General features: G+C 39.0%; 1 protein-coding gene across 12 annotated transcripts in view; it reads left to right on the forward strand.

Annotated features, from left to right (window-relative positions):
• The first annotated feature begins 1,043 nt into the window (after window positions 1-1,043).
• LOC122791769 (CSC1-like protein 2) overlaps window positions 1,044-18,879 on the forward strand; it is a 993,549-nt gene continuing 975,713 nt past the window's right edge. The window contains exon 1 of one of the 12 annotated variants that reach the window (XM_044059705.1): window positions 1,044-1,346. In XM_044059705.1, coding sequence (XP_043915640.1) covers window positions 1,311-1,346 — 36 coding nt within the window. In that variant the 5' untranslated portion in view covers window positions 1,044-1,310. The other 11 variants (XM_044059714.1, XM_044059770.1, XM_044059778.1 and 8 more) reach the window with 11 other exon arrangements.

An 18,879-nucleotide genomic window follows, 5' to 3' on the forward strand; every position in this document is an offset into this window, starting at 1 on the left:
TTCACATGATTAAATTTGACAAATCACATCAGTACAATGTTCACAATCATGAAAACATAAGTTGTATATCATTAAAACGTATAACGTGTATAACATAAAATTATATAAAGTTGAAAAGAAATTTCCTATACATGTTTGTGCCTCTGTTTTAAAACTTGTTTAATACCACTGACTTCAAACCTGGATTCTTAACAGCATTCAGGTATGTAGACCATTTATACTCTGAAATTTCCGTTTCTAATAGAATGTCACCACCTCTAGTATTCAGGAAGATTCTCTGAATCACTCCAAATTTAAATGTATGTTCAGGATCACATTCCTTCACATGTTTGCTAATGCATAAATGATCTGACATTCTGTCTTTCTTTCAACTGTTAAGTTTTACCATTTTGCTGTCATTGTTTAAGTAAAATAGGAGAAATATTTTTGTGTAAGCAGTTTTTGTTTTCACCTGCATCTTTTGCTGATATGGATGAGGTTAATCTGTATGCATTTTTTCATAAGTCACCCTTAAAGTTCTCCGTAATTTATTGAAAATACTCTGCAAGTAGGTTTTGAACACACCCCCTGCTTTTACTTCTCATCATGGGAATAAAGCAAAAGCTCATTTTGAACAGCAGGTGGAGATAGCACCGATATTCCATAACTGTAATGGTGCTCAAGGAATAGCTTTAAATAAGGGCGGCCAAGGTGGTGCAGCGGTTAGCATTGCTGCCTCACAGCAAGAGGCTCTCCGGTTCGATCCTCGGTTGGGATTTCTTCTGTACGGAGTCTGCACGCCCTCCCTGTGGTCACGTGGGTTTCCTCCCACATCCCAAAGATATGCTGTAGGTGGATTGGACTCTCTAAATTGGCCCTAGGTGTGTGTGCCTTCTGTGAAGGTTGGGCGGCGGGCTGGCAACTTGACACCGTAAAACTCCACTGCCAATTATGAGCAGACAGGTGATCTGCTGTGGCGACCCCTAACCAGGAAAAAGCCGGAAGAAGCTACCAAATAAAAAAAAAACAATATGTTGTCCCCTCTGTGACCAGTTGTTCCATGGCATTTGAGTTTATAAACTCCAGGAACCGTTGGGCAAAAGAGTTGGAACTTGAGTAGTTTTCCCATCTTTCAAATGTGCTGTGACACAAGCGTGTTGATGGTATCGGCAGTTACTCAAAATACAAAAGGAAAAAAAAAACCTTCAGAGTCTAACTCGGCTCTTTAACCTGTTGGATCACGAGCCCGATCTGAGCTTATCCTGAGACTGGACCCGGCTATGACTTGCCCACCTCTAAGAATTAGTACTATGACTATCGAGTCGTAAGAAATGTTGAATCAGCAGGCACCTTCAGTGGTAAACCAAGTCTGTACCTTTAACACTTATCTTTTTTTTTTTTTTTTTTTTTACTAAAATTCATCATCTTTCTGTAAACGACCACCAATAAAAGAAACCATCACCTAGAATCAAGTTGCACTTGACAGGTACGCCCTTAATACGCGTGGCAGGAAGCCAGAAACTGGTAAAATGGAAGTCGCTCCAGGTAGTTTAGTACTAGTAGTAGTAATGAACTGCGCATGAGCAGTTGTAAACTTGTTTCGAGTTTGAAGTTTTAGACCATAGTCTGTAGTGTTCAAAACAGCCCGTTACAGTCCCTTGTTTGTAAAGAATTGCAGTTTGTCTGATAAGATTGATAACTTCGTTGAATAAAGTATTTATTGGCGACAGAAGAATGTTCGCGTGTCCCTAAGTTATAAGAAGTTTATACCAGCTGTTGTGGTAGTGCTGTTTCGTTGTGTACAACTGTTACTTCCAGCGAGCACCACAGCAGCTATGAGGAGGGCTATAGAGCGGAGATAGTAACTCTAGGGGCTTGTCTATGTTACGTTTTGGTTCTGCCATGGGCCAGTCAGTAAGAGTTCATCTGTTGTCTTTGCTTTCCGATTCTAGATCACTGGTACGTGAATCACTCATATTATTTTTACTTTTGCTAGCTGGTGTTGAATTATGGAATTTCACATACCCCCACATGAAAAGTTGTTTGAGGAGAAAGATACGTCATTGTTTTAGCGTACTTTCACTTGACATATTATTGTGGCATTTTGCCCAGCAGTTGATAAATAAGCAACGTATGAAGGAAGCTGAGTTGAGTTATGTCTGTCTGTAGCAGCAACCTGATGTTATCGTGCCAGTACAGCAGAACAACATGAGAGGGGGGAAAATAGAAGCGCACATTATCCAACGTCTAGCTTATTATGTTTAGAACAATTTATGTAAGTTAAACAAATGTGACACCCTATTATCCTTCCAGTATAGTATGGAGGATTGAAGGAGTTCTCCCGTAATTTTGCCGGGGGGGGTCGGTAACATATGTGGGTGGATATTGGCAAGGTGAACGTGGTTTATTTGGCTAATAATGGATGTGTATTGGCAAGGTGAACGTGGTTTATTTGGCTAATAACTCGTATGGAAGCTTTTGTTTTGACAGCTCTAGTACGTTGGCATAAATTTGTGTTATAAATGTTGTAGCAGCAAAGCTACAGGTAACACAATGTAATTAGCTGAGGGTGAGCCCGAAAATGTGGCTGCCTTTATATGCCAGTAAGTAGGTGTTTCCTGGCTTGTTAGATGCTCCTGGGGCTGATGAGATGAGTAAATCGCTGGAGAGGTGATGTTGGCAGTAAATAATTCACTTGTGTTAAAAATGATTTCCTTACTGCTGAAGTTAAAAGTTGGGGTACAGCAGCATGTGAAACAGAACGACTGATGGATGTTTTACTTTTTAGCGTCTTTTGTGTGCTTATTAACATTGGAAGTTTGGAAGGCTTGATTTTGGAATAGTATGAATTTGATCAGTAGTCACACGTAAGTAATATGATTACAGTATTTGGTTGTTGCCTGAAGAAGGGGAGTAAGTATCCGGTTTAGATCTCGTTTCGCAGCTGGTAATGTAATTGGAATCACGTTGTTATGCTAACTTCAGACTTCCATTAAGATCCATTTTATTTTTTGATGGTGTTAAAATATTTAAATTAATTTGCATGTATTACAGTAGAAGCAAAAAGTCTGTTGTATATGCGAGTGAAACCCGGGGCGTAAAATTTGTTGAGCTAACAATTGAATTTATACAGTTAAGTTTTTCCTAGTTAGGATATTTCGGTATATTCTGCTTAGTGTCTGGTCTTTACATTTCGGTCCTTCAGGGTGAAACAATATTCCCCTGTTTATAAGGTTGCATCAGATTCTGATTTATTCTGTGACTTTCCATAGTAACTCCCAAAGGAATACAAATGTGTTTTATTCCCCATATCACTGTGTATACGTTTTTTTCCCTTCCTGAAATGGGAAATTTGGTTCAAGGTTTGCACATTTTGTACTGCCTGGTATTTCTCATTTCAGCCTAAAACAGATTGTTTTATTATTTCAGTATCTACTTAAATTGCTTATTTTCAGGGTGATGCATATCTGAGTTTAACTTTTTAGTTTGTTAGTCCTGTGTAGTGTAAATGTAGTGCCCTTGGGTAGTGAATAGGGTTCTTACACTGTATACCAAAGCGATTTTTTTTTATGTCTGGTATTAAAACCTTGGCTCAAGATGATTGTCACTGTTGAAGTGACACCCTGACCCCATGTGCAAAAAATAGGAAAAAGATGTTGAGGATAGATGGATGGATTAATGTAATGAAACTTCACTTTTATGGCTGCTGAGTTTAGGATTCTCTATGTGTAAAAACTAAGTGGAGGTAATTTTAGATGGAGAAATGTTGCTTTCGCTCTTCCATCTTTTCTGTATCACTATTACTTTAGAGTGTTGGGACCTTCTTGTCTCAGTGGCAACTGGCAGTGGTACTGCTTGTGAAGCAGTGAATCCAATTTTAATTCTGCTGCACTGTAAGGTATACAGTATATGTTCTTCTGGTCAGGCATTTGTACAGAGGTAGTGGCATATTAAGTTTTGTGTTCAGACCTGTACCTTTTACTCATCTTTAGGATGTGAATGTGGCTTATTGTGATTAATCCGCTTGAATATTTGCTGTGATCTAGTTGACCACAGAGTGTCACATTTATTAGATTATTGAGTATTAACGAGTTTTGGAGAGACCAGCTGCAACTGACTAGTCTTGAGTGACTCGCAGTGTTTATCCTGCCAATTTGGTTGAGGACACTTTTATTTTCATCAGATTTATGCAAACTAGACCCATAGGCCCCTTTTCAGCTGTGATCTTGTTATAAAACAAAACGAGTAGCAACTTGTGTACTAATTACACAGAAGTAGAAATACAGTGTAAACAGTACAGTCACTGTACAGTAACGGTGTGAAAAAGAATGGCCCTGCTGTAGTTAGAAAGCTGAAGTGCAGACTTGAATTGGGCTGTAGAAGATAGATATTCATGTAGCCTGAGAGCTGCATCTCAGGAGAACATTTCCTTGTTAAAGAAGGAAGCTAATGGAGAACAGTGGCTTAGATTAAGCATCGTGTCTATATCAGTAAAAAAAAACACACACACACACACACACACACACACACACACACACACACACACATATATATATACAAGCGTGTGTGTGTGTGTATGTATGTGTGTGTATATATATATATATATATATATACATATATATATATATACACACACACACACGTGTTGTGTGTGTTTGTGTGTGTATATATATATATATATATATATATATAAATATATATATACACATATTCATACATATGTGTTATATATACATATATAAATAATGCACACGTGTGTGTGTGTGTATATATGTGTATATATATATATATATATATATATATATATATATATATATGCGCACATACATATCTGTGTGCACGCATGCATTTTATTTTATATATATATATATATATATATATATATATATATATATATGTACGCGTGCGCACACACACAGATATGTATGTATATATACAGCTACCATAAGGTTTGTATTAGAAGTGCAGAGGAGGGTGTGAGCAGTGTCACACAACTGTGTGTGGGAGGATGGTTGTGGGGCATGGGATTCTGAATAGAGAAATGGTTTATTGATACGGCAAACTGAAGATAACCGTGGCAGTTCTGGAGATGTATAGAAGCAGATCTTTTGATAAGTGAAGTTGTCTTAAGTTTGCATTCTGAATATATTTTAGTTTTGATTGTGGGATGTGGTTTCTATAGTTTAGCTGCATTATTTGAATATAGAGAAAATCTGCAGTTTTAGATGATCAGGTATAGTGATTTTTTTCCTCGAGTGTAAAACGGTTTTGGCCAGTAGTGTTGAATTAAGTTAAGGGCTGGACAGTTTTCGGTTTCTAGAGAAGTTTGTGTATTATAGTTATCTGAGAAAGAGCTTATGTGATGTGATGTTTCTAATCAGTTTAATTCTCTGAGGGGTGGGCATGATTTCTCTTGCATAGTTTACTGCTAATTTGGCTATTTTAATATGACATTGCTCAAGTTTGTGCAAATGTAAATTTGACAGTTCATAACTTACCAGTATCCTCCTTCAGGCTGCACCTTCTTTTTACAGGAGGGTTATTCCAATAAATCCAGGAGTACATTTGTGGATACCCAAATTATCTAGTTTGCTTAAAGGAGGATAATGAGTTGCAACAATTAGCATGGGGGGTATTATTCTACAGGTTAGGGAGGTGCTGTGTTATGAAACTCACTCTCTCTCCATTATGTTTTATTTATCTGTTGACAAAAATGTAAGTCCCCAGTTTTAGTACTAGTGGAGATAATGCACTTGATATAACAGGAGGTCCAAGACAGTTGGACTAATGGCGAAGTAAGTGAAACCGAGGTCTTCCCTCAAAAGTCTCTGACAGCGAATAAAGGACTACACCTTCCAGCCTCTATTGGTAGTTCAAGGACTTTGTGTCTGATCATTTTGGTTAGCAACCTTGGGGGGGTCTTTTCTAATTCAGCACATAAAATGCTGATGGTGGCACAGGAATAGGTAAACTTTAGTCTTCATGTGGATTTAATCATATGAATGAATGCCATTTTCCACTCTGAATGTTTTGCACATGCTGGATGTGTCCCCTTCCCATTTCTGATTATGCAACATCTGCTATTGGAATATAGCAGGCATGCCTATATTTACATATTCGTGCTTGCTTGTCTGAATACCATTTCCACTGCAAGTTCTTAATTTTCCACAGTTTTTATCCGTAGCTGAATTTGTGAAATAAGTTTTTGTGGAAATCCGTGGTCAACTTAATGTTTTTGTACTTCTCGGCATCACGAGAAAAGGAGGGCTGCATTTTCCTTTAACCTAGGGTTTGCAGAACTGAGTAACAAGTACAGTTCATGTTCAGCTGATAATAGCTCCCCAATCTATATCAGTCAGGATCAGCCACAGTTGGCTCATTATTTCTGAGGGACCAGGAGGTATCCCACAGATTTTTGTCTATGAAGACATACCAGGTCCTTTTATGGAGGTATGTAAGGAGTCTGCTTTTCCTCATACCATATCTTTAGATTCTCCCAAACAAAAGAAAGCTAAAGACAAAACCTGTTTACCCACCTTGTCACTCCATCTCCTTCAGATCCTCGACAGAAGTGATACAGTTTTTTTCTCAAGGGCTTTTTAGAGTATAATGTGTGTTAAGCCACCTCATTTTTTTTCTCCCTTTTCTTCTGTCCTCCGTCAAAGAAGGAAAAGAGGCCTCTGAGGAGAGTGAGGAGGATGATTATTCAACATATTGAATCCCTGGCTTATTCCTCTCATTCATTCTCTCACAGGATTTGAGTCAGAAACTGGGGGTGCTTTGTCTTCTAACCTTCTTCAAGAAGAGCTGGCACTACGCAGAAAAATGATACAGTAGTTCAACTGGGAAGGAAAACTAATATCAGGCATCCAAAAAAAGACTTCATGATTTATTGCACATGAATATCCCAAATAGATCTGCAGTTCTGCATGTATTGATAGCCTTAGAAGATACTTTCCTGTCTGCATCTGAATCACAGACTCCTGCACCTTTAAAAAAAAATTGTCATAAATATTTTTCGTACAAATCCCCTCCCTGACACTGCTGTGGTCTTGGTGGAGTCTAAGGGCCCTAAACTTCTACCATCTTGTAATGCATTACCGAATGGTAAGGACAGTAGGGCAATGGATAGGTACAGATATGTGCATACCTCTGCCACTCTGTCCATGCCATAAATGACCAAACCCACATGAGAGGATATTTCTTGTCTATTTTTGCCAACATGAATAAGTTAATTTCTGACTATCCTAATTCTTATAACAAAAATGTCTTACAGAATATACTCAGCTCTGCTACAAAGGTAGCAAGATATTCTGTCTCATGATTATAAAGCTGCTGATGCCTCTTTCAGAGCAACAACTACTTGCTCTGTATTGGGCAGTATTACCGACTGTTTGTAGTTTTGTCCCATTTATGTTAAGGCCAAACATTTTGATGCTCGTTTAGACAAGGATGATTTTTTTTGGACCAACTTTTTCAAAAATCTTCCAAATGTTTTAGGAAAGGGGAAGGGTAATGCAGGATTTTAAGCATCTTTTTTCTCTCCTCCATTTCCAGAGAAACTGTCCCTCTAAATGTGGTCTGTTGTATCACAGACATAAACAATTCACCAAAAACCTAAGAAATTGTCTAGGAAAAGTGGCAAGAAAAACCTAGATCAGACTTTTTTAAGCATGCATTGAATCAGCTGCTGACAAAAGCTCTGTTTTATTACTACTCTTAGCCCCCCCCCCCCAACATACGCGTACTTGAGGGAAACCCTATCTTTTAGTAGGTAATAATGTTCAGTACCCAGGTACCTGATGTTAAGAATGTGTACAAACTACTCTGGAATTCTCCTGAAACTCTAACAGGTATCCCTCAAGTGCCCTGAAGCCAGTAGGACATAGCGCTTCCAGCCTTATTGCAACAGTGGGTCATATAACCTGTCCCTGCCCACCAAAAAGGAAAGGAGGTTTTATTTCAGACTTGTAATTACACCAAGAAACAGTACAACATGGAGATCTGTTTTGGATTTATTCACCCTAAATACATTCTAAAAATACCAGATTTCAAGATATTAACCCTCCAAAGCTTGTTTCATGTGTTTTTCCCCCCAAAATGTTTAGTTGCTTTGTGTCTGAGGGATGCCTTTCTTCATTCTATTCATAAAAATCACAGAAAATTCCAAGGCATTGTGCTTTGATGTATCCTTTTCAATTTCCTGCTTTGTCCTTTGATCTTTCTACAGCTACAAGTGTCTTCACAAAATGCCTGGTCCCTATGGTAGCAGTCTGCAGACTCCAAAGTATCTGTATTTACCCTTAGACAGTTTCTTGAGCCAGGCTACTTCAATTTAGAAACGTTCTACAGAATTTGTAATTTGCAATCAGTCTTTTCATTCGTCTAGGCTTCCGAAGGTCTGAGAGCCCGTGGATGCATGGCATCAGTAATACAGATTGATTCCCATTTTTGCAGACTCCAAATGAGGAATATACAGTGGCATTTTGAATCAATTTGGGCACATGATTTCCACACTCTGTCCTTCCTAATTCCTCTTATCTTTTATGAGGGAAGAACTCCTTCAATAGGGAGTAATAACACCAAGTCCTTGTGTTGCCAGTTCTAGTTCTTTCTTTCTCCCCACCAGAATGTCTCAACAGATTGCTCAGTTCTAGCTTGGAAAGCTTTTTTGAGTGGTCATGAAAGTACAGGAAGCCTTATTATTTTATTATTTATTTATTTAAATTTGTTGACCGGGAGTGTCCGACTGGACGTAGGTCCATTTCCAGCGGAGGCCCTGGGAAAAAAGCTCCACAGTTAAAATAAACGGACAGTATATACATTGGATTACATAGTGAATAACAATTTACATAGAAATTACTTACAACATAGTTACAGATGAAGAACATAGTACATCAGTAGACAACTAGAATCTTTATCTGTGAAGTGCATACCAGACATTAACAAATGTTATAAGAAGAAGAAGTTCGTGCTGTATAATAAGTACTGGCTTATGAGCATCTGAGCTTGCTATAATCAAGGTAGTTAGTGGAGTGGAAAGAAAGGTAGTGGTTGGATGGGGTGGATGATATTAGAGTGGGAGTTGCAAGGGCATAGCCAGCATGTTTTTAGTTGCACTTTTAGTAAAGTTTTGAAGTGGGTGCATGATGGTATGGAAGTAATTGTGGGTGGTAGTGAGTTCCATAATTTGGCTATGGCGCAAGAGAATAGTGCTTCACCAGCAGAGTTATTGGCTTTGGTGATCTGCAAGTGATTTTTGCTGCTGGATCTTAGTGGTCTGGTGGTGCGATAGGGTTGGAGTAGATTCTGGACGGATGGGACATTTAGTGGATGGTTTACTAGTTTGTGGGCGAGTGAGAGTTGACACCACTGAAGGAGGTGAGGGAGTTCAAGCCAGCCCAGTTCAGCAAGTGAGAGACAGTGGTGACTACGGTAGGATGCCCCTGTGGTGAATTTGGCGATTTTGTTGTAGCAGGTCTCTAGCTTGTTTAGATCACATTGCGAATTTGGCGATTTTGTTGTAGCAGGTCTCTAGCTTGTTTAGATCACATTGCCTTAGGTTGGTATATATTTGAGAGGCATAAAGTAGGGTGTAGATAAGGTGGGAATTTGCTATTGAAATCTTTGCTGCTTTGGTGAGAAATTGCTTATTTCTGTATAACGCTTCTAGTTTTTTGTGGACTTTTTTTTATAGTCGTGGATATGTGAATGTCAAATTTTAGTTTGTCTATTTCCACTCCTAGCAATTTGGTGTGTTCATTTGGGTATATAGTGGTGTTGTCTTTTGCCATGATGTTAAAGTGAGAGTTGTTTTGAGTATGTTTGGTGGGTTGGAAGATGAGTAGTTTAGTTTTGTTTGGGTTGAGTATTAATCGGGCATCGGATAACCATGTTTCAACAGAGGAAAAGGCTTCCTGTGTGACTTTTTGCAGTTTTGGTAGGGACTGGGCTGAGCAGATGATGGTCGAGTCATCTGCGTATTGTATGAGCGTGCCATGTTTGGTGGCAGAGGCTAGATTATTGGTGTAAACAGAGAAGAGTAGGGGTCCAAGGATGGATCCTTGGGGAACCCCTATGGCGACAGGTAGTTGTGGAGATATGTCATTCTGCCATACAACAGATTGTTGGCGGTCAGACAGGTAACTCTGAAACCAGTTGGTGACCGATTGTGAGAAGGATAGATTATTGAGGACAGAGATAAGTTGTTTGTGTGTGACCATGTCAAATGCTTTAGATAGGTCTAGGAAAGTAGCAGAGGAGAGAGAGCCATTGTTTTTATGCTGAAGGATAGTGTTAGTAAAGGAGAGTAAGGCAGTGGTGGTGCTATGGTTTGGTCGGAAACCATGCTGAGTACTGGAAAGGAGGTTGTTAGTAAGGAGGTAGTCTGAGACCTGAGAGTGTATACATCTCTCTAGTATTTTGGAGAGTGGAGAGAGAATAGCTATGGGGCGGTAATTGGTTAGTTCTGTGGAGGGTCCGCCTTTGTGGAGGGGAATTGTATGTGATACTTTCCACAGTGTGGGAACGTAACTTTCTGACAGAGATCGGTTAATCAAGATAGATACTGGGTAGGCCAGAGCATCAGCTGCGATTTGTAGGTATTCACTTGGGAGGCTGTCTGCTGCTAATTTGGTGGGCTTAAGTTTAGTTAAGAGTTTTTTTATGTTGGAGGTAGGTACAGGAGAAAAAGAGAAGGCAGTGGGGAGATTACTAGTTGAAGGTGTGGGTTGGAGGGGAGGGGGGTTTGTGTTGTTTAGCTAGTGATAGTATGGTTTGGGTGAAGTGTGTGTTGAATGAGGTAACAATATTTTCTGAGGAGTGAGGGATATTAGGAGGAGGGGTACTGACTTTACCTGGGTGGAGGATGGAGTTTATGGAGGACCAGAATTGTTTGGAGCTGTGTTGTGAGGAGACTAGGGCAGACTGGTAGTATTGGGATTTGTCCTATTTTATTAGCTTTTTGACTCTATTGCGTAATTCTAGGAATTTCTGTCTAGCTGAGGGGGTTTTGGTTTTGCGCCAGTGCTCCCAGGCTTTATCCCTGTTTTTTATTTCTGACTTAGTGGTTTTCTGTAGCCATGTGGAGGGTTGTGCTTTAGTTCTGGAGAATCTTATGGGGGCATGGTAATTAAGGATGTTCAGGAAGGTAGTATTAAAAAATTCAACTGCATCATCTAGACTGAGGTACTTTAGAGGATGCCAGTTACATTCTTTGAGGGATGAGATGAATGTGAGTGGGTATTTGATGGTAGATGACAGGTTTAGCTTGGTGTAGGTATTTTTTGAGTAGGAATGTTGGGGAGTGATCACTGAGGCTATCTGATAAGCAGCCTGTTATATATGACTGGGGGCTCTTACTGACTAGTATCCAATCCAGGGTAGTGTGCTTGGTGGAGTTTTTATTTATCCTGGTTGGTGACTGGACTAGTTGAGTGAAGCAATGAAGGTGTACATGATGGGTTGGATTGTTGCCAGAACAGGATTGCCAGTCAATATTCAAATCACCTAAGATGATAGTTTCTTGGGGGAGATGGTGGGTAGACCAGCTGAGGAGGTTTTCTAGGGGAGGGATGTTTTGGCCAAGTGGGAAGTAGCATCCAATTATGTTGATGGTTTTGTTTTGATTAATTTTGAGGTTAGTATATATTATTTCTTCATTGCCTATTTGTGGAGCTGATGATTTTAAGATCTGGATGTTTAGATGCTGTTTAAATATTATAGCTACACCACCTCCTTTTTTGTTTAGCCGGTCTACTCTTAGTATGCCGTAACCTGTAGGGAGTATTTGCTCACTGGTAATGTGAGGTTTTAGCCAGGTTTCTGTCAGGATGACTATATCTGGCGAGTACAAGTCTATGGTGGCATGGAGTTCATGGACTTTGTTGGATATACTTCTAATATATAGGCATAGTAGAAGGAAGTCACTTGGCTTTCTATTGGCTATAATATGGGAGAAGTTGTGGTTTCTAGTCTGATTATGAAGATTGGGGTTGGAGATGGTTGGGCCAGGGTTGGGGTGGATGTCTCCACTTAGGGCTAGTTTTGATAAGCATGAGATTATTAGGTTTCTCAGTTTTTGAATGTGTTTGTTTATAAGGGAAACTTTGATTGTGCTCTGTGGGTAACAGGTATGGTGGGAGGGTTACTATGTTAAGTTGTAGGGATGCTTGATGTTTGAGTAATATAGTTGGTAGAATATGTGGGGGGTGCATAGGGATGGTTCTTGAGCTAGTGGGAGGGGAGGTGAGTGTGGGTGAGACACGAGTGGTGGTGTGAGTAGTAGTACTGTGGTAGTGGTTGAGTGGGGGAATGATGGAGCTTTGGTAGGATGTAAGATATGCAAGGAGAGTGCCTGCAGTGAGCATAGGAAAGGTATGCTTGTACATGTTAGTTGAGGAGGTGTGATAGTAGTGGGAATATGGAGGAGGCAGTGTTGGGTTAGTGCTGTGGTTGGCTATTAGAAAGATGGGAGGGGTTTGAGTGCAATAAAGGTGGGACCACCGGGGGCGGGAGGGAAAAGGGGGCAGGGTGGGGAGCGAAGCGGGTAGAGTCCCTGTTACTTGCTGGTGTGAGGGGCTGGAAAAAATCACAAAGCAAAGACAAGTATGTGTTAAGAAACAATCACAATTGACCAAGGACTGCTCTGAAACTGTAAGTCATTTCTTAATTTCTCAGGTGGAAAAACAGGATAACCTTGTATCGGTAGGCTACTGTGGTCATAGTTTAAATTTACAAACACACAGTATCGATCAGTTATGGATACTATTTCCTAACAGAAGGGAATAAGAGAAAGTGGAAGGTGTGTGTGTGTGTGTGTGTGTGTGTGGTGGGGGAGCTGCTTACAACCAAAGCAGAGTGCTCTCCAGGGGAAAATGAATATTGGCTCAAACAGGTAGACACACACTCAAAGTTAACTGTAGCTGTTTGCAGACAGTTCAGACCCGGACTGCGCTTTTCTTACAAGAATGTTAAAGTTGGTACCGCAGTTGAATACTTAAGAGTGATGTTAGGTCTAGAAAAGAAGAGTACAGAGAGGAGTAAGTACTTTTGAGATGGTAAAAATATATTATAAAGATTATAAAAAACACACTGAGCAAATAGCTACCGCATGCAGGACAATACCATGCACCAACTACTTAGTATATGCAGATACTGAGCCAATTGGAAGAACATTAGAAAAGAAACCCCAAACAGTTATGCAGTTACAGATAAAAATATAGCGAACAGCAATCTGTCGTGGTTCTCTAATGTGATTCTATCCACCAGTAACAGCACAATTATATAGAAATAATTAGACACTAGTATGAGCTGTGTACACACAACACAATTACATGAATAACATTAGTGAACAAGGTGCAGCTATGAAAATAAATCATACATACTATTATATTAAAAACAAATTGGTGCATACAAATGCTAGCATGCCATAGTAACATCTAATAATAAAGCAGAAATCATATTAGACGTCTTATCCAAGCAGGACAGGTACAAAACACCCCGTCTCCACCCACAATGGTGATGAATGGCCTGCTCTTTAGCCTTCAGACTCATTATCTTTGTCAAAAAAGGGGAACAAAGTCTTACCATATCTGCAGATGGTCTGAGTCTTGCTTTGGCAGACACAAATGGATGCTGAACAGAGAGATCTTCAAATTGTCCATCGGTGGGGAACTCCACAGAATGTATTTATTTATTTTAACACTTCACTCAGAACAGACCATTCAGGCTGTTCTGTTGCAGAGTTCTTTGCAGGAAAACATGAAAAACAGATGACATTTCAGTATCAGTGGAGTGTTCTTATGCCTCCCCACTTTCCTGTTATCCAAAGGGGCCTTCTGAGGATTCCAAGAGACAGTCCAGATATTCCAAAAATGAAATGCTGGTGGCTCCCTCCTGGCCCAGACAACATTGGTTCTCCCCTTTTTGTTACCTACCCAAGGACAGTTGCCACACATTACCATACAGAATGGACCTGCTGTCACAGCAAAAGGGTTTTCATTCATCCAAACTTGCAAACTCTGAATCTGACCATTTGGATGCTTATTTCCTTCAGACACTTACTCTGAAGACATGTTAGATGTAGTAATGAGCCTGCTACATGGAAATCTTAAATTTCTAAATGGAAAAGTTTTTTTTTTTTTTCCAGTCTGGTGCCTCAAAATAAAACCCTTTATCAGTTGTGCATCCCTATTGTCACTCAATGCATTTAAATGAGACTCTGAAGCACTGTGATGGGTTCAAGTTGTTTATTGTACATAAACACATCAGGAGCTATAGCTTAGAACATGCATTTAAGCTAACTGATTCATTACTTCAAACTCACTGTCGTATACATCTCCATGCATGCCTGCATTCACTCTGACTATACAAAATGGCACTGATCTGGCATGTGCTCATTAATTTATATGCACGTGCTGATTGGATACAACACACAATGATCTACATCCTTCCTCTTTGATTTGTTTGACATGCAATGCAATAGAACAAAATATTTTGTAAGCTAGACATCACATCAACATTTAACAGCAAATGAATTCAAATCCAAGCCGCTGAGTATTTTGAAATGGATCTGGAAATTCTACCGAATTTGATCACACAAAAACTTTGACTGGGTTTAACAATGGGAATAGTCTCTGGGGAGTCTCTCACAATTGTATCTTTGGGGATGAAATCAGGATTACTTGAAGAAAGTACACTGTCCTCTGGAATTTTGAACAAGTGTAGAGTCGCTCTGAGAAATGGTCTCTGGCGCTGGCAACCTGCTGCGTCATTGGTTCAAAGACTGGCAATATGTCTTTGATTCCTTCTAAAATCCATTCCATCAGATTTCATGTTGTAAGATCTAGGCTCTTCACAAATATCTTTGACCGTTCCCACTCGGTCATATTCTTTTTAGATGTCTGCATCCTCATGATCTCACCTCATCTTAATGGTCTAAGAGGTTTGCTGGATTTAAAATAGTACAAATTTTGTGACTGGTGTTTTTTTCCAAAGTTGAGTCCTGACCATTCTGTTCTTTACATTTGGAATCAATAATTATTTACTGGTCAGAAGAGTTGTTCTAGTCTGTCTGGACATTAATCTCTGAGCAGGTGAGCCAAGCAAGTTATCTTGAGGAATGTTTCTGAGATTAAGTTGCTTATGAAAAGCATCGGTACCATCTCTCTTCGATTTCTCCAACAAACACTTCACCCTTTGAACTTCATGCTCTGCCAATCCATTGGACCGTGGATACTCAGGACTAGTAACATGGGCAAAGTCCCAAGACTCAGCAAAATTCTTGAACTGCTGACTTGTAAATTGTGCACCATTGTCAGAAATGACTTTGTGTGGACTACCATGAACAGAAAAATGTTTCTCTTCAATTTCATAATGACAGTGCTGGACATTAAATTAGGAAGAAGGTTAATTTTAAACCAGTCTGAATAAGAGTCTACTAACACTAAGTAATGCTGACCATTCCATTCGAAAATATCTTCAGCAGCTGTCACCTGTGGTAGTTTAGGAATCTGGTTTAGCTGATGTGGTTCTTTATGATGGTGCGATTTAGTACAGTTGCAAATGGAACATGCTAGAGTTTCCTTCTCTATATCTTTTGACATAGAAGGCCAAAATGCTTTGTCTTTTGCCTTTCTTTTGGTTGAATCCGTAAGCAGGTGATCACAATGCAAAAGTTTGATATATTCCTGTTATCACTTTAGGACCTTTTCATGATGATTCTATCTTCCATCATGAGCTCTTCTCTGTAAGGAAAATACTTCTGTATGTCAAGTGGTAAACTAGTTAGTTTGTTGTGCTGGCCATCCTTGAATGATGAAATGTTTCAGCTTCTGGAGAATTTTCTGAGTCAATCAAGGTGTGATGAGGAAAAATGTTTGACTTCCATGACTTCAAAGTCTGCTTTCTCATCATGCTGTTCCGTTTGTCTGGGTGCTGCTGACAAAGCGTCAGCAAGGTATAGAAATTTGCTTTTTGTATTTGTTGTTCGTCTTTGTTCATTCATAGACAATATTGAAATTGTTCTTTTGGCATTTTAACATCATTTGTTGAATGTGTGCTGGGGCTTGTATGTATTGTTTTTTTTCAGAATTGTCACTAGAGGTTGGTGATCAGTCTCAATTTGAACACGTTTGCCACAAATATAATCCCTGAACTTTGAACATGCGAACCCTACTGCCAAAAGCTCTTTTTCAATTTGTAGATACTGCATTTGAGTTTGGATTAAATATATGGATGCGTAGGCTACTAGTATGCCCTCTTGAAGACCTGCTGCACCAATATCATACTTTGAAGCATTACATGAAAGAGTTACAGGTTTGTGAACATCATAGCATCTCAGTGTGAGTGGACTGGGAATTTTTCTGTTTCAGAATGTCAAATGCTTTTTGCTTTCCTTCCAACCAGGACCAGTTTACATTTTTGCATGTCAACTCGAGTAGCAGTGCTAAAAGCTGACTCAGGTCTGGGGTGAACTTTCCTAAATAGTTGACCATACCAAGAATTAAAGATGTGACGTTCTCTGGAACTGGCATCTCAAGAATTTCTGCTTGCTTAGACAGATCTGGTTGTAAGCCAGAACTGGTAAACAAATGACCCACATAAGTAATTTTTTTTGAATTTACCTTTCTGAGGATTCAAGTTTAAGATTTACTTCAAAAGCATGGTCTAGAACTTTCTTGAGGTTTCTGTCATGTTCAATTTCACCATTACCCCTACAATAATGTCATCTACTATGACAGCACATGGATAATGTGAAAAAAATTGTTCTGTCGCATGTTGAAGTACTTCACTGGTAGAATTTATTCCAAATGGTATTCTCAAAAATTTGTATCTACCAAATGGTGCACTGAATGTGGTTAACAATTAGATTTGTGATCCTGCAAAATTTGCCAAAGTGCTTTTTGCATCTAAGACTGGAAAAACAGTGGCATTTTGCATGAGAGCAGCTACTTCTACTGTGCAGATTGGATGATAAGGATGTTTATGTGCTTTTGTTTAAATCTCTCATATCAATACGTATTCAAGTATCATCTGAGCTTTTCTTATGAGCTGTGACCATAGAGGATACCCAGTCAGCTCTTTTACTGGGGTTATTGCACCTAAATTCACCATTCTGTCAAGCTCTCCATTGCTGCAGGAACCTTCCTTGCTGGGCTTATGGTTTAACTTCATGGAATATGTAACTGGAAGTTTGCCAAGCTTGTTTTGTAAAAACATCAGCATATTCACTAAAAATATTCAAACTCATACTCTTCTTTTATTAAATGAAACCTGTCCCATTCTCAAACTGTCTTTGAGGCCTAGCAATGACCGTATGTGTCTTTTCATTATGTAAAACTACAAGTCATAGCAGTTCCAGCAGAATGGCATGTGAGAACTATTTTGCCAACAGTTTGACTTTCTTCATCACCATAAGCAACTAGTTTTGCACAATTTGCTGAATCAAGTTTCTCACCAGCTTTTTCTTTGGCAGTTATTTGTGCTAATAAAACATTGCACTTGGATCCAGTATCTATTTTAAGCTCTACAGATTTCCCATTAATCTGAACAGTACAAAATATTTCACTCTTTGCTGGGAACTGATAATCTACTGTGTTAGCTCTTTCATTAATCACAAAGACACCATCAACATAGAGAGCCATGAGCAAACTTTCTATCTGATCTACCTGCTTCTTTGGATGCTGTCTCTTAATAAAAAAGTGATACTTTTTAGACTTGCAAAGCCTTTTGAAATGATTCCACTTTTTACATGTATGACCCTGCTGACCAAAAGCTAAGCACTTCTGTTATTTAGGTTTGTGGTTGCCTCCACAATTACGACAGTTAGCAATGTGGTTGTTTGCTGCGGTGCAATTCGGCTTGTAGTTAAGGATAGATGTGGCACTACCTCTCAGTTTGTATTTCTTTTTCATCTTAGTTTTATGGTGTACACTGTCAACACTTGCACCGGCAAATACTGCATACGTGTTTTTCTCATTTGTAAGCATGTTCGTATGCTTTTCTGTAAGCTCATATATTTGACAAATCTCAATGGCTTTGCTTAACGTTAAGTCACTGTCTCAAAGCAAAGTCTTTCTCACCGCATCATTAACAACACACACAAGCCTATCTTTATCAACTCATCTCTCAGATCACCAGCTCTGCACATTTTTATTTTCTCAAGTCAGTAATATATGGTGTTAAAGTTTCACCAGGCTTTTGATTTCTTGTGTAAAATGTGCCTTTCCATTGTAATATTCATTTGAGGGTTGTACATTTCTCTAAACTTACATTTTAAGCACTCGGGGGTCTTCCTGCATTTCAGCCTGTATCACAATATGGTGGTTCTCCCCCTCCCCTGCAATACACAGCAGGTGCATACACAAATGAACATTCCCTCTCAATTTCTTCTGAACCAGCTAAATTAAGAAATATGAATGCCTTTGCCTTTGTAAGTGCATTTTTATTAGAAAATGCAGTCTGTATGAAAATATCTTATTCTTGCTCAAACACTCACCAATTCTCAACAATATTATCAAACACCAGCGGTCCAGGTCAATGAAATCCCTCTGCCATAATAACAAAATACCTTTAAATATAAGCATAGACCAGGTACTTGTAATTATGCTCAACTGCACAACAATCTCACTGAAAAGTCTTCACTTTAACACTGCAAACACTCTAGACACTTCGAAATGTTAGTTCATGTGAAAAAATAATATACCGTAAAGAATGCGGTCGTTTTAGCCTTTTCATACATTTTAACATTTACAAAATTATTTTGAACATTTTTTTGTATTTATTTTGAATACTTTTATCAATATGTCACAATTTCTGACATTTTGTTTATCTTGGTAATTCGAATATTTTGAATGCTTTGCCAAACATTCAGTAACTGAAAAAACATTTTAAATACCT

The sequence above is a fragment of the Protopterus annectens genome, chromosome 1.part2 (genome assembly GCF_019279795.1).
Source record: "Protopterus annectens isolate FY-2018-M chromosome 1.part2, PAN1.0, whole genome shotgun sequence".
NCBI classification, from domain to species: domain Eukaryota; kingdom Metazoa; phylum Chordata; order Ceratodontiformes; family Protopteridae; genus Protopterus; species Protopterus annectens.